The 17,086-nt window shown below is 40.3% G+C and overlaps 1 protein-coding gene across 2 annotated transcripts; it reads left to right on the top strand.

The window, feature by feature from the left end:
* Positions 1-697: 697 nt before the first annotated feature.
* Positions 698-9,787, top strand: hyal2a (hyaluronidase 2a). Of its 2 annotated transcripts, none has more exons than XM_017708406.2 (4): positions 698-948; positions 1,795-2,767; positions 4,454-4,543; positions 6,191-9,787. In XM_017708406.2, the coding sequence occupies exons 2-4, from the start codon at positions 1,841-1,843 to the stop codon at positions 6,578-6,580; spliced, it is 1,407 nt and encodes a 468-aa protein (XP_017563895.2). In that variant the 5' UTR covers positions 698-948; positions 1,795-1,840; the 3' UTR covers positions 6,581-9,787. The 2 variants fall into 2 exon arrangements, with proteins under 2 accessions (XP_017563895.2, XP_017563896.2); XM_017708407.2 differs by having other exon boundaries at positions 1,709-2,767.
* Positions 9,788-17,086: the final 7,299 nt, after the last annotated feature.

The raw sequence follows: 17,086 nt of genomic DNA, 5'->3' as shown, positions 1-17,086 counted from the left end.
CTGACTACTTTACGTTATATCAGAGTTTCATTTCTGTAGTGTCGTCCAATGAAAAGATATAATAAAATATTTGCAGAGATGTGAGGGGTGTATTCACTTTTATGAGATACTGTATATAATAAAATGTTTATATTTGTCATTTTAACTTAATTTAATTTTATTTTATTAAAATTCACTTAAACTCCACTGTAGATTGAATCACCACATCACCAAAAGCTACAACACTAAAAAGTTCTCAAATTAAATTATTTATTTATTGTTATTTAGTTACGTGCTTGCCTAAGATTCAATCACCAAGTTTCAAATACAGGCAAGTTCGTGTTTAACTTCCATTCATTTAACTGCCGGTGTTTAACATCTTTCTCGCTCATTATGGAATCGCCTGTATTTCTGTTCATCATTCAGGACGTCAATCATGCTGACGTCATCTTCCCATAATTTTAATTAATTTATTTACTTTCGCTGTGTGTACATCCAGTGGACAGACCACATCTGGAGGAATCAAAGGTGACGGTGAAGAAGACTTTCCACGTGTTTTCCTCCTCTGGATTCTACATCACAAGACAGTAGTGAAAGCCCCGCCCCTCAGCGAATACAGTGGTTGCTTGGTCACGCCCATTATTTGAAGTCCCCGCCCACTAACGGACCTCTATAAATATAGTTGTCCTCTAGCCCCGCCCATCCCCTCTATCAATGAAGGAGCTCTGTCTGAACGTTACGACGACTGCAAAAGTTGCTTTTAAGTACTTTTTTCAAGAGAGAGAAGATGCGGAAGAGGGATTTGTAGTTTTCTTTTTCATTTCATTGTAAAACACTGTGTTTTCAGTATGTAAGTATGCTGCCTGTGTGAGTGAGTGCCTGAGGTAACAGAGCAGCGTCCGCTTCTAACCCTCAGAAACCGGGGGGCCATTATTTCTTCGGGCATGTTCTCCGTTTCTAATGTCAGTGGTAAGTAAATGGTGTTTCTTTCTAAACTCCTTCCTTACTTTTCTTTCTTATTTTGAGTTTTTTTGCGTTAAGAAGTCTCGCCTCGTGTTTAAGTCTGAATTTAGCTTTAAGGGCTGGTGGTTGTTCAGAATCTGTCATTGTCAATCAGCCCTGTTTCCTTTGAGGCTCCTACAGCACTACAGATGGATCTTCAAGGGTTCTTTAGTGAAGTGTGTTTCAGCAGTGGCTCTGTTTAGAGCCATGAGGTCTGTATAGAATGCTTAAATGGTTCTTTGCGTGGTGAAATTGTTCTTCATATTGATGGAGAATGTGTTTTATATGGTTCTGGATAGAAAATGCTTCTACATGGCACCAAAAGGGCTCTTTCACTGTTACAAGCTTGTCATCGTAAGAATAGCAGAACCACTTTTGGTGTTATATAGAACCACGTACAACACATTCTCAGTCATTCCGAAGAACCTTTACACCAGGCAGGGAGCCAAGCATGAAAAGGTTCTATATAGAACTCATGTTTCTCGATAGAACCATTCCCTTTACTAAAGAACTTTGAAGAACCGTCTTTTCTAACAGCGTGGCATGTGCCTTGTGTTTTGTGAGCTCTGAGAGTAACTGATAGCATTGTAAGGTCTGTGCTGTTGATAAATAACTTTTCTTGGATCCAAATGATTTAAATAAGATGCAATTCTTTCATTGTATCTTCATTTGTTGCATTTATTTTGTCCAGAATGATTATTTATGTGTTTCCTTCCCGTTTAAATAGAAGTGCTTGTGGTCCTAGAGTGAAGCAATCGTGTTGGTAGAACTCTACACAAGAATGCAGACATTTTCCTTCTTTTTTCTGAACAGACATTAACAGAAGCAAAGCTGCTGCTGTTAACACAACAGTAAAGTTATGGCTAACTGGTTCCTGTCTAAATGGACAATCTGGCTGCTGGTTCCACTAGTCTTGGACTATGCTGTCGTTGCCCAAAATCTGAAGTCCACAAGAGGTCCTCTGCACCCTAATAAGCCTTTGCTCCTAGCCTGGAATGCCCCCACAGAGGACTGTGGACGCCACCATGGCATTCGCCTCCAGCTGGATATGTTCCAGATTGTGGCTTCACGTAATGAGGGTTACACCAGACAGAACCTCACCATCTTCTACAGAGACCATCTGGGCCTATACCCATATTTTGAATCAGGCACTCCAGTTAACGGTGGACTGCCTCAAATTGCCAGCCTGACGCATCACCTCAAGAAGATGCCTGAAGGCATTGGAAAGTACATTCATGACAGAAACGCGCAGGGCCTTGCTGTCATAGACTGGGAGGACTGGCAACCTCTTTGGATACGGAACTTGGATGCCAAGAACATCTACAGGAACCAGTCACAGGTCCTTGTGTTCAAAAAGAATCCAATCTGGGAGCAAAGCCGTGTCATCAAAGTGGCCCAGCAGGAGTTTGAGATGTCAGGCCGTAGGTTCATGCAGGAAACTCTGCGGCTGGCCAAAAGCTTGCGGCCAAACCAGCTCTGGGGTTTCTACCTGTTTCCTGACTGTTACAACAATTACCGCAAGAACCTGGAGTACTACACAGGCCGCTGTCCAGACCCAGAGATGGCCCGGAACGACCAGCTGAAGTGGCTGTGGACTGAAAGCACAGCCCTCTTTCCTTCCATCTACATAGGGTCAGAGCTGCGTTCAACACCCTTTGCTCGCCAGTTTGTGAGGAACAGGGTGAAGGAAGGCATGAGGTTGGCATCAGTGGGAGAGGGACTGGCACGTCCGGTTTTTGTCTGTACCCGCCCCACGTATGCCAATGAGCTGGAGCTGCTTACTGAGGTGAGGAGGTAACTGACATACTCTGATGATCAATGAGTGTAGCTGGATTTATATAGCAGGTTTTGCTTTTTTTATTTTATTTTTATCTGCATCACTTCACTTATCAGTTCACGAGTAGGCCAACATCCTTTGATCAAAACTGGATTTCTAAGATGGGGAATGCTTGACTTTTTGTATTCGACCTCTAAACTAGTTGTGATGCGTCATAGACTCAAGCCAAACCTCAGAGAGATGGATCCTCTAGTTTTATTCATAGCATTGGCTTATCAAAGAGGATTTTTGAAAATGAATGTCAAACGTTTTGTGTAATTCAATCAATGAGCTGTGAACAAAGTCAGTCGGAGTGATCTGATGTGAAATGGTTCACTTGTTGAGGAAACTACTAACTTGGATTTCTTTACATTAGTGGTGATAGTAACCAGGGGTCACTATATGCACAACACAAATATAGGCTATTTATTTGTTTACATTCATTCATTCATTCAAAATGAGCAGTGAGCCTTTGGGGAATATTTTGCCTTTCAACACCTTGCATGAATGGATTGTAAAAAGATCTCAACAACTATTGTACAACAGTGCCTGAGGCGTGAGGCTACAACATGTTTGTAACCATTTAGTGTAAAAACATTGTGAGGCCACTTTTAGAGGCATTAAATGCTTCAGACATCTGGTTCTTATCAACACCACTGTGAGAAATTTTGACTCTGGCCAATGTGCCAACACTTCTCAACTGCATGTTTGATTACATAGAGCATAATTTCTCCTGTTTAATTGGATTTTGTGCAGGATAGCATGTGAAACGTTTAATTCAAATAATTGTATTCATAGTTTTTGATAGTGTTTTTATACGTGGAACCACTTTGTCTGTTCCAACATATTTCAGAAAGAAGAAATATTGTGACAAATCGTGTATCCTAAAACTTGAAGTAATATCAATATCACATACCCTCCAGTTAAGTTAAGAAATTGCTAATTATCTGATGTGCCAAGTCAGATTACGAACATCAGGCACTCAGTTCTGCAGTTTTGTCCCTCTAGTACTGAAGAAACCTGGACATAATAATGATAAAACTCAGTAGCAGGTAAATGTGGATAAAAACTTTCTTTTTCTCATGTTGTCATTTCACTTGAATTTGGCTTAATCAATACAGTCAAGTCAACACAGGCATTTGTCCAGCCTTCCTTTTGTTCTGTCACCTCTTTCCAGAAACAAAATGTGACATTACACATTGTCACATGTCAAATGAAGACTTATCCTTAAGGTTATAATATTCTGTAATATTCTGTGCATAGCTGACCGTAAATTGCCAGGGACTGTATGGGTGAATTTGCTATACCATCATATTTTCCACTTGGTCTTAAAGACAATTTTCCATAAAACTTTGTCTTGTACCCTAACCTTAACCTTCACCCCTTATCTCTATCAGCAGCCCTTTCCTGCTCCAGTCAGTGTTTGTGCATATGTGTGTGTATGCAGGAAGGGTGCTGGTCACATTTTTCACCACCACCCCATCATACCAGTCCTCTGGCTATTTCCTTACTAAAATGAGAGCGGATATGCAAACTTGTCGCCAACTAAAATAGCCAATTTGGAATTTCGGAATACAGTTAGAGCAGGTAAAAACTCCAGTGGCTGGTTGAAAGGTTGCCGAGCACCACTCATTAAATACTTGTTTCTCTCTGCAGACAGAACTTGTCTACACCATCGGAGAAAGCGTGGCACTGGGGGCTGCCGGCATCATACTCTGGGGGGATGCCAGTTATGCCAGTAGCAATGTAAGCATTTGCATCAAATCACAAATAATTCACACTCACCTAACTGCAAAATTAATAATACATGCCCTGTTGTAATCTGTACTGACATATGTTGAGATGCCTGTGATGAATTTACTGTAGAAATTGTCATGAGGATATATGTGTGTGTGTATATATATATATATATATATATATATATATATATATATATATATATATATATATATATATATATATATATTGCTGTTGTCGGAAGAAAATCTTGTATCTGCAAAATGGTAACTTTACAGGAGATGGAAAAACATACATTCCTTTCAGTGTAAGTCAGTGGAACCAGACTGTTTGCTGAATCATTCTTGGTCATTTCTTTTAGTTTATTCATAAGGAAATTTACACACAATGTAAAGGACAACAAGCTTTTTTAAATTATGTCAAAATCTGAAATGTCAAAAATGGAGATACAAGGTTTTCTTCTGACAACAGTGAGATATATACGCACATGCACGTTTTAATGCACAATATTTGAATTTAACATCACAAAATAATACAGTTCTGCACAAAAAATGCAGGGAAATGGCATATTTATGTTAGCTGTAGAGGATATGCACTTATTTTGATTAGAAAATCAACAAAATATGCCATTTGACAAGGGCGTTTCAAACTTTTGCTTGCAACAGTATAATATAGATATAGATTATAGATTATCTACAAATGCTCAAATTGTTATCAAACTATCTTGTAAAACTGATGATATCAGTATAACAGTGTTATCAGTAATTTTGGGATTAGGGTTGATTTGAAGTTAAAGTTAAGGTTTATAGGCACCTATAAACCCTCATATTTATACGATTGCACTTTTTCAGTATTTTAGCTTAGAGCTACAAACGTCATTGGGCTGATCTTTAAATGATGAATTAAACTGGATGTACTAAAATTGTTGCTGCCTATTCCACATCTCGAAATACAGACTTTGCAATGAGCACTTTTGCTACTGCTTGTCTTAAGCGTGAAATAATCTCACACAACATGTTGCTGGACGCAAATGTCACTCAACAGGGTGTGTCAGTGTCAGTATTCTCTATTGCCGGTACTGTATTGTACACAGTAACTTCTATTTTTGTGATGTTGATGCTGATATTTCTGTTTTGGGGACTGAAAATTGGGATATGCTGCATAAGGTTTTATGGGAGGGGTTTTATATCATTTATAGCTCAGTTGCACTATTGAATAAGATCACTATTTTGCACAAGGCCATTCTACTTTGCAATATTTGGTTTGAAATAAAACTTGTATTTTTCTGAGCTGAATCAATCCATGTAGCACATCTTTACAGTTCTGTAGAATCAACACATTTTGGGTCTTGAAGACCCTGTGTTGCAAAATTGCAACACTTGTTTAAAGGAATCCATTCCTACCTTATTTTGACCAAATGCCATTTAAAGTACATCTCAACACTCTAAACTCACTCAGAACTTAACATAACATCAAACTCTACAACATATCTGCCTCTTGTTGACACCCTCCTTGTTTAGGAGCATTTGGCTTGTAAATATTTGGCCTGATGTGAGTATCATGCTTTTTATGATCAGTGGCATCCTAAAAACAGTTTAAAAAGTGAAAATTCATATGAAAAAATATTACAAAAAATGCATTTCTCTCTCTCTCTAGGCCAGCTGTTTCAGTCTGAACCAGTATCTGCGGGGGTCGCTGGGCCACTACCTCCTCAACGTGTCAACAGCAGCAGAGCAGTGCAGTAAATATGTGTGCAATTCCCACGGCCGCTGCCTGCGCAGGAACCCAGACACTGACACCTATCTACACCTGGACGCTCGAAGCCACACTCTGGTGACCCAGGGCAATGGCCTGACAGTGACGGGGCAACCGGGGACTGAGGAGCTGCAGCGGATGAGGGAGGACTTCAGGTGCCAGTGCTTTAGCAGCTACCAGGGGGATAACTGCGAGCTGCAGGATGCCCTATATCAGAAAGGAGGGGGACACAGACTGCAGGCACTGTTGGTGTACTGCTTGCTCCCACTGCTGCTCACTTTGCTGAGCTGATCGACCCTCCTGCGTAATGGTCATTAGGGGTGTAGAAATGCATTGATATTTTAGAATAGATTGTAAGCGATTTTTGGGGAAACTCTTCAGGCTATTTTTAACACACATAGTTTGGTTTATTGTTTTTAAGTCTAGTGTCTACTACAGAGTAAATATTGTAAATACTATTGTGTAAATGGCTCCACCGGGCACATTTGTATTTTTTGTGTATTTATTAAATCATTCTGAATTGTCCTAATTGGAATCAATCAGGGGGAAATATGAGATTTAATGATGTTTTGAAAGAATTGAAATGTAAACGAATCATTGTGAGATCACAGATTTACACCCCCTAACGGACACTCACTTGCGTAGTGCTGAAGACATTTAATAGCAATTGTTTTTATGATACTCGTGAAGCATTACCCTGTTATGCAGTGTGTGTTTGAAGAGTGCCCCTCTGCTGTAGAGCTGCTAATGCCTCACGTTTTTATGTGATTGTCACTGTAATTTAATAACTTTGTTGTTAGTATTTGGGGTATTTCAGGAGTTGAAATATCAGTGCTGAAGTGTTACATCATACGAATGTCATTCTAAAGCACTGCAGTCTTAAACAATAAGGTGCCAAAACGAGTTCCCTGTGGAAATGCTGGAGAAGAACCCGGTTTTTAAAAAACCATCCACCAAAAGGCTGTTTACCTAAGCAAATGTGGTTCTTCTGTGCTTTATTTTTGAGATCCTGTGATGTGGAAGGTGTTATGGGTGCAGGCATGTACAGGTTATGTAATGTGAAAGGGGCATAAGTCATCTTCCCAAGTGAGAGTGTTCCGAGATGAAATGCGAGGATATAAACACAGGAAACTCTTGAGTCCAAATAAGCACTTTTGTTTATTGTAGCAGATATGAAACCAAGGGCAGATTACAGTCTTCATCAGATTGTAATGACAGCCTTGCCCTGCAGTTACTGATAGTCCTACTAATAAGTGATGGATTTTCATCGTTGTGGGGTAGTTTTTGTTTTCTGATGCTGGGAAACGTTTGAAGAAATGAAACACACACAAAGACACTTTATAATTTTGTGTTGCTGTAAGGTGGTGAGTCGGTTACTGAAAGACTACTAAGGGATTATAATTTGCTGTCATATAGTCCTGATTCAGACAATATTTTTAGGTTTACATTCTCTTTCATGTCTACGCACAAGACACGCTGTATGTGTTATGCAATATCTGATGCTGTGTTTGTGTTTTCCATTGCTTTTATCTTGGAGAATATCAGTTGACCGAACTGCTGTATGTGTGAGTGTGTATAAGTTGGGCACATCTGGACTGCAGAGGATTTACTGCATTCTGTTTGTTATTTAAGGAGCCCGTATCATGAAAAAAATGAATTCATATCACTTTTGCAAAAGTTTGATGTAGTATGAAAAAAACGCCGTCCATATAAACATAGCAGGCTGCAAAAACAGCCCATTTTAATTTCATTGTTTTTGCGAGGTCACAAAAGCAAAGTCATTTGCATATATCTACTTCTTTGTTTAGAGCAGTTTAGCTCCGCCCATTCACACTGAAGTTATAAGGAGTGTTTCGGCCCAGGCTGCGTTTTAAATGAGGCCAATCAGAATAGAGTTTATTTATGTATATCAGTCTTAAAGGCACAGCAACAAAAACAGAGGTTGGAAAATGGTCCAAAATAATGACTGTATTTGGGACATAAACCCACACAAGTGCCATAAGCAGACCTCAGGTAGAAAAAATCGAATAGAGGAAGAAGTCTATGATATGGGCCCTTTAATAAATGATTCCAAGACAGCAGCTAAACATTACATGGAGGACCACTGGCTATTTGAAGCCAACCGTCCCTAAAACTAAAGGATTCTCCTTACTATGTGTGTGTGGTAGTATCCACAACAGCTGTTGATATAATTAACACAATGGGACAGCGTGTATTTTTGCTATTTTTTGTATAAATACAAGTGCAGTCACTGAACTAATATGGTGAAGCTACATAAAGAGAAGTGCTTACACATTGTTTGAAACTGCACTACTTGGACCTGCTTTTCAAAGGGCCACTGTCTGTAGCAGCCAAGCCACAATTACAGGCCTTCATATGCCAAAGAGTTATATTTGTGTCCTCTAGCTGATCTCATTGGGAGTTTTCTCTCTAGGGACCAAACTGCACTGGAGCAGCAAAATGACAGAAAGAAATAGGCTGAGCTCACCAGTATGCAAGATATATTATATTATAATATAATATAATATATTATATTTTTGGAACACAAACCACAACTGTAGCTTCAGTAAGTTCTTTTACATATCGCTGCCATCAGAACAAAACCTTGTATCTTGATTTTTGTTGTTCAGGTTTTGACATAATTTGAAGATACCTGTTGCCCTTTATATTGTGTGTAAATTTTATGAAGAATGGATCAAAAGAAACGGCCTAAAATGACTTGGAAATATGTCTGGTTCCATTGACTTACATTAGGAGTGACGCCGTTTTTTTCCGTCTCCTGTGAAGTTAGCGTTTTTGAGATACAGTTTTATTCCAAAAGTGGAAAAAAGAAAAAAAAAAAAATATATATATATTTTAATGATGAATGAACCAAAGAAACAACCCAAAATTACTTGGAAAAAAGTTTCATTGACTTACTTTAAGAGTAAAGAGTAATTCTTAAATTAAAAAGAGTAATTTTTTTCCTTCTGTCCTATTTTTGGGACAGTTATACAAAATTTTCTTCTGACAGTAGAGATATATTTCTAAGCATAATTCAGTTGTTGAAATGAAAACAGCCATTCAGAGTGGTTTGATGTAAAATGGTTATAATTGTAGAGAAATTTACATTTCTTTTTATAGTTGTGGTTATGATGTCTAGATGTCTAGAACACGAATCTCTAGTGTGCAAAATCACTCGAGCTACTGTCTCCGGTATTGGGTAATATTCTTAACCATTTCCTGTAGCAACTTTCTGTGACTTTTAAAGACATTATCCTCTTCAGACGTCTGGTTCCTATCACCACCACTGTGAACGATTCTTGAAGTTTCCCTAAAAGAGAGCTCACACCAAACCACCCTGAATGACTTTGTTTACTTCTTAACCGTTTCATTGTACATTTATTCCCTTTTAAGTGCAGTGCTTATTAGCAGTGCTTATGTAAAGGTTTTACTTCAAAGGAATAATGAGTCATGTAGATGTTGTCAAAGAGTAAAAGAGCATTTACTCCTCAAGCAGAACTGCAGTGGTTGTATCTGTTTTCAGTATGAGAAGTGGAAGTTTGCCGCTTTTCTTGTGGTAATTGTGGTGTAAAATGAAACATTAAAACTTGAAGGTGTTAGAAATTCGACAAGAAGAGTCAGGAGACTGGAGCTTCAGCGTTGACTGGAGTTTATTTCCACATACAGAGTATGGGTACAGCGTGGTCAATCAACAGTCAGTCAGCAGTATCAGGAGTCTTATTCATGTGCATGCAAATGATCACGCATGGGCACAGCTTGGTCATCGGTTTGTCACAAGTCTAGTCTGGTCAGCAGTCCAGTCTGCAGTCCAGTCTGACGAATATTTTGGAAGGGCCTTATATACACCGAAAACTAAGGGGGAGGAAAGAGGCGGGAAAAGGAGTTTGAGGAGGGATAAGGAGGGGTTGTAGAAGGAGAATATGAGTAGAGATGTAGAGATAGAGGGGGTGGGGTGATTGTGATTGTGATCAGGCAAGGTGAGAGTGCGAGCAGTTTCACCTTTCTGCCATTTGCTCAAACTCTACAATGAACATGTTTAGACCTTGAGAAAATAACATAAGGTTAAACAACATATACTGAGAATATTTTCTCTCAAAGGGGAGCAAGAGCTAAGCAGTGCAGATACTGAGGCCAATAGAACAGAATGAAATAAAACTAAAAAACAGAATTAGGAATGAGATGTGAAATGGAACTAAGAGAAACAGCCTTTTCTGTGTAAATGTGCAGTATATTTAATAAGACTGTATCATTTGGAGCACAGGAAAAGTACAAACTCAGCAAAACTGTACCTGAAACCAGTAACTATCCACCTCTGCTAAACTGTACAAGCGTAATTTTAGTGGAACAGCAGGGCATGCAGGGCCTTCAGCTCTCCTTAACCACTCTCTGAATGTCTCTAATCTTAATGAATTCAGCTCCATGTGGTGAACAGAGCTCTGGTTAGGGATGGGAGTCGATCCCAACAAGAGTCACTTCTCTTGATTCCAGGCATTCGGGATTGAGAATCGACTCTAAAGCTTTGGACTCGATTCCACCCACTGATGTTGATGTTTGCTCATGCTTGTGTTGAACCAGGTGTGTTTGAGAAAACAGAAGCACTAAATTGTTCAGAAAGACCTGGATTTGCTTTACAATTACAAACAAAAACAAGTCTTAGCAATAATCTTAGCAGGTGGTGAAATATATACTGTCCCTAAGCCAATGTCAGCTCTCCGAACCGCTTTGCCGCACCTGAAATTAAACAGTGTTTATTTGTAGAGATAAGTGATTAGAGTAAGTGATTATTTGTAGAGAAACTTACAAACTCAAATGTCTTTACAGCGGTGGTGACAGGAACCAGGGGTCACGGTGTCTTCAGGAGAAATACAGCCATTTTATTTACCATCCAAAACCACCAGTGAACCCTCACGTGTCTGCTGAGTTTTAATGTTGATGATGGTAAAATAAATCTAAAAATAAATAAATAAAAATCTGTAACAAATAGACACAAATCAGAAAAATCTCACATGACCACCACAAATGAATTAATATGGTTGGTATAGCTTGGTGGGCAACATCTCTGCCTTTCACGCTGTAGACTGGCCTTCAGTTCCCGCCTGGGTAAACACCACACACTATACCAATAAGAGTCCTTGGGTAAGACTCCTAAAACTACCTTAGCCTACATGTGTAAAAAAAAAAAAATCTAATTGTAAGTCGCTCTGGATAAGAGTGTCTGCCAAATGAGGTACATGTAAAAATATAAATTGATTAAAATACTTTTAAGCCAAAACTTTAAACTCTTCAGACGTCTGGTTCCTATCACCACCACTGTGAATGATTCTTGAAGTTTCCCTAAAAGAGAGCTCACACCAAACCACCCTGAATGACTTTGTTTACTTCTTAGCCATTTCATTGTACATTTAGTCCCTTGTAGGTGCAGTGCTTATCAGCAGTGCTTATGTAAAGGTTTTACTTCAAAGGAATAATAAGTCAAGTAGATGCTATCAAAGAGCATTTGGACTCGATTCCAACCCACTGACGTTAACGTTTGTGAAATATATACTGTCCCTAAGCCAATGTCAGCTCTCCGAACCGCCTTGCCGCGCCTGAAATTAAACAGGAATTCCACAGATTGTTCAAAATGTCAGTGTAATTACATCTTTAAGGGGTCTTCTTCTTCTTCTTCTTCTTTCGGCTGCTCCGTTTAGGGGTCGCCACAGCGGATCATCTGCCTCCATCTTGCCCTATCCACTGCCTCCTCTACTTTTACACCAACCATCTCCATGTCCACCTTCACTACATCCATAAACCTTCTCTGAGATCTACCTCTTCTTCTACCCAGCAGCTCCATCTCCAACATTCTTTGACCAATATATCCTCTATTCCTCCTCAACACATGTCCAAACCATCTCAACCTGGCCTCTCTGGCTTTATCTCCAAACTGCTCCACCTTCACTGTCCCTCTGATGTGCTCATTTCTAATCTTGTCCATCCTTGTCACTCCCAACGAAAATCTCAGCATCTTCATCTCCGCCACCTCCAGCTCAGCCTCCTGTCTTTTAGACAGAGCCACAGTCTCCAAACCATACATCATAGCAGGACGCACTACTGTCTTGTAAACCTTCCCTTTCACTCTTGCTGCTATCCTTCTGTCACACATCATTCCTGACACCAGTCTCCACCCACTCCATCCTGCCTGCACCCTCTTCTTCACCTCTTTTCTACACTGTCCATTGCTCTGGATGGTTGACCCAAGATATTTGAAGTCATCCACCTTTACAACCTCTACTTCTTGCATCTTCACCTTTCCACCTGCCTCCCTCTCATTCACACACATGTATTCCATCTTATCTCTACTGACCTTCATTCCTCTCCTCTCCAGTGCAAACCTCCACCTCTCCAAATTCTCTTCCATCTGCTCTCTAGTCTCACCACAGATTACAATGTCATCTGCAAACATCATGGTCCACCTAGCCTCCTGCCTGACCTCATCTGTCAACCTGTCCATCACCATTGCAAACAAGAAGGGGCTCAAAGCTGATCCCTGATGTAACCCTACCTTCACCTTGAAACCATTTGTCACTCCAACTGCACACCTCACCACTGTCTCACTATCCTCATACATGTCCTGCACCACCCTAACATACTTTTCAGTTACACCTGACTTCCTCATACAGTACCACAGTTCCTCTCTTGGCACCCTATCATATGCCTTCTCTAGATCCACAAAGACACAATGTAGCTCCTTCTGACCTTCTCTGTACTTCTCTACCAACACTCTCAATGCAAAAATTGCATCTGTGGTACTCTTTCTGGGCATGAAACCAAACTGCTGCTCACTGATCTGAACCTCTCGCCTTAGCCTTGCTTCAACAACTCTTTCCCATACCTTCATGGTGTGGCTCATCAACTTTATACCTCTGTAGTTACTGCAGCTCTGCACATCACCCTTGTTCTTAAAAATGGGGACCAGTACACTGCTTCTCCACTCATCAGGCATCCTCTCACTCTCCAGGATTTTGTTAAACAACCTGGTTAAAAAGTCCACTGCCTTCTCTCCTAAACATCTCCATACCTCCACAGGTATGTCATCTGGACCAACTGCCTTTCCATTCTTCATCCTTTTTAAAGCTGCCCTCACTTCCACCTTACTAATTCTCTGCACTTCCTGATCCACTACTCTCCCCCCGTTGTCCTCCTCTCTCTCTCGTTTTCCTCATTCATTAGTTTTTCAAAGTACTCCTTCCATCTACTCAACACTCTCTGTTCACTCACTAGTACATTTCCCTCTCTATCCTTTATCAGCCTAACCTGCTGTACATCCTTTCCAGCTCTTTCTCTCTGTTTAGCCAAACAATACAAGTCCTTTTACTCCTTCTTTACTGTCCAGCCTTTCATACAGCTCATCATAGGCCTGAGCCTTTGCCACCATTCTTTTCGCTATGCGACTAGCCTCACAGTACTCCTGCCTACTTCTTTAATCTCTCTGGTTATCCCACTTTTTCTTAGCTGCCTTCTTATTCTGAATACTCTCCTCGACTTCCTCATTCCACCACCAACTTTCCTTGTCTTCTTTCCTCTGACCAGACGAAACACCCAACACATTTTTGCCAGTTTCTCTCACCACCTTAGCTGTAGTTTCCCAGTCCTCAAGTAGCTTCCCACTGCCCCCAAGGGCCTGTTGCAATGTTTCCCTGAACTGTCTGCAACCATCCTCCTCCTTCAGCTTCCACCATCTAATCTTTGGCCCTGTCTTCACTCTCTTCCTCTTCTTTGTTTCTAATCTCATTCTACAGACAAACTCCCTATGCTGCCTTGCTACACTTTCCCCTGGTACCACTTTACAATCTCCAATCTCCTTTAGGTGGCATCTCCTGCTCAGGATATAATCCACCTGGGTGCACCTCCCTCCACTCTTGTATGTCACCCTGTGTTCTTCCCTCTTCTGAAAATACGTGTTCCCCACAGCCATTTCCATGCTCTTTGCAAAATCTACAACCATCTGACCTTCCGCATTTCTGTCTTTCACACCATACATACCCAACACCTCTTCATCCCCTCTGTTCCCTTCACCAACATGTCCACTGAAGTCTGCACCAATCACTAATCTCCCCTCTCTAGGGACACCATCTACCACTTCATCCATCTTACTCCAAAATTCCTCTTTCTCCTCTAACTGACAACCAACCTGTGGTGCATATGAACTGACCACATTCAAAATTACACCATCAACCTCCAACTTCAGGCTCATGATCCTGTCTGACACTTTCTTTACATCCAGAACACTTTTCACAAGCTGTTCCTTTAGGATTATCCCTACTCCATTTCTCTTCCTCTCTACACCATGATAGAACAGTTTGAATCCACCTCCAATGTTCCTGTCTTGCTTCCTTTCCATCTGGTCTCCTGGACACACAGAATATCTACCTTCCTTCTCTCCATCATGTCTGCAAGCTCTCTGCCTTTACCAGTCATTATCCCTATGTTCAGAGCCCCTACTCTAACCTCCACACTCCTGCCTTTCCTTCTCTCTCACTGCCTTCTAACCCGCCTTCCTCCTCTCCTCTTTGATGGTCTTCGACCTACAGTAGTCCAATTTCCACCGGCACCCTGCTGGTCAACAGCACCGGAGGCAGTCGTTGTTAACCCGGACCTCGTCTGATCCGGTATGGCAATCATATTTGTGATCCGCATGATAGTTTTGGCACAAGTTTTATGCTGGATGCCCTTCCTGACGCAACCCTCACCATTTATCTGGGCTTGGGACCGGCACCAGAAGTACACAAAGTACACCCCTAATGTCAGTGTAATTACATCTTTAAGGTGTAAAAGGTGTAAAGAGAGTCAATTCAGAATGGTTTAATGTGAAATGTCACGTTCTATAGAAACCTACAGAGTGAGATTTGTTCACAGTGGTGGAACCAGGGGTCACAGTGTCTTCAGGAGAAATACAGCCATTTTATTTAGCATCCAAAACCACCAGTGAACTCTCACGTGTCTGCTGAGTTTTAATGTTGATGATGGTAAAATAAATCTAAAAATAAATAAATAAATAAAAATCTGTCATGAATAGACACAAATCAGAAAAATCTCACACGACCACCACAAATGAATTAATATGGTTGGTATAGCTTAGTGGGCAACATCTCTGCAAATTGTAAGTCGCTCTGGATTAGAGTGTCTGCCAAATGAGGTAAATGTAAAAATATAAATTGATTAAAATACTTTTAAGCCAAAACTTTAACACAAAGCTGTCATAATACAATCTGTCATTCAACAGGCAGCGTACATCACCGTTTCACATGATAACTTTCTGTGAGGGCACTTTTAAAGACATTAAACTCTTCAGACGTCTGGTTCCTATCACCACCACTGTGAACGATTCTTGAAGTTTCCCTAAAAGAGAGCTCACACCAAACCACCCTGAATGACTTTGTTTACTTCTTAGCCATTTCATTGTACATTTAGTCCCTTGTAGGTGCAGTGCTTATCAGCAGTGCTTATGTAAAGGTTTTACTTCAAAGGAATAATAAGTCAAGTAGATGCTATCAAAGAGTAAAAGAGCATTTGGACTCGATTCCAACCCACTGACGTTAACGTTTGCTCATGCTTGTGTTGAACCACGTGTGTTTGAGAAAACAGAAGCACTAAATTGTTCAGAAAGACCTGGATTTACTTTACAATTACAAACAAAAACAAGTCTTAGCAATAATCTTAGCAGGTGGTGAAATATATACTGTCCCTAAGCCAATGTCAGCTCTCCGAACCGCCTTGCCGCACCTGAAATTAAACAGGAATTCCACAGATTTTTCAAAATGTCAGTGTAATTACATCTTTAAGGTGTAAAAGGTGTAAAGAGAGTCAATTCAGAATGGTTTAATGTGAAATGTCACGTTCTATAGAAACCTACAGAGTGAGAATTGTTCACAGTGCTGGTGATAGGAACCAGACATCCAAAGAGTTTAATGCCTCTAAAACCTCCTTCACATAAGATGTTCTTGAGTGAAAATGTCTACAAATATGCTGCCTGATACTCAAGATATTGTTTTACAATAGTTTTGAGATGACGTTTTAACCTAACACCTTTTTTTAATTCCTTCATAGTGGAGGGGTACATGCAGGGTGTTGTTAGGCAAAATAGTACCCAAAGAAAACTTGTTGTTTTTTTTTTCTTCACGTAGATCATGTCATTATCAGCATTACATATAAAAACTCAGAAGACGTGCAGGTCCACTGGTCACTTTGGATATTTAATAAAATGGCTATATTTCTTTTGCACACATCACAACTCGGTTCCTATCACCACCACTTCAGAGAAATCTTATTCAGTATGTTTCTCTACAACGAACCATTTCACACCAGACCACACGTGAATGGCTTATTACAGTTCAACAATAGAATAAGGTCAAATTTTGGAAAAATGGGTGGAATTCCCCTTTAATATGTCCAGACACATCATTCATGTCATGTACTTTTAATTTGCCAGATCTTCTGGTTTGTTTTCATTTTTTGAAACTAGCATCGAGAAAGTCATTCTGGGGAATCATCTGTTGGAATCGACTCCATCTATTCCTGTCACTTGGAATCGGAATCGGAGTCGACTCACCATTTCTGGACTCGAACAGCCCTAGTGCTGGTTCAATGGGACTTCAAATTTCAAGATTTCTGAATAACACAGTCCTCGAGGTGTAATCAGTTATTCAGAGTAGTTTTATGTGAAGTGATTATTTGTAGAGAAACTTACAAACTCAAATGTCTTTACAGCGGTGGTGACAGGAACCAGGGGTCACGGTGTCTTCAGGAGAAATACAG

The sequence above is a fragment of the Pygocentrus nattereri genome, chromosome 26, assembly GCF_015220715.1.
Source record: "Pygocentrus nattereri isolate fPygNat1 chromosome 26, fPygNat1.pri, whole genome shotgun sequence".
Taxonomy (NCBI): domain Eukaryota; kingdom Metazoa; phylum Chordata; class Actinopteri; order Characiformes; family Serrasalmidae; genus Pygocentrus; species Pygocentrus nattereri.
Note: the sequence above shows the minus strand (reverse complement) of the source record. Positions and strands in the feature narration are given on the sequence as shown.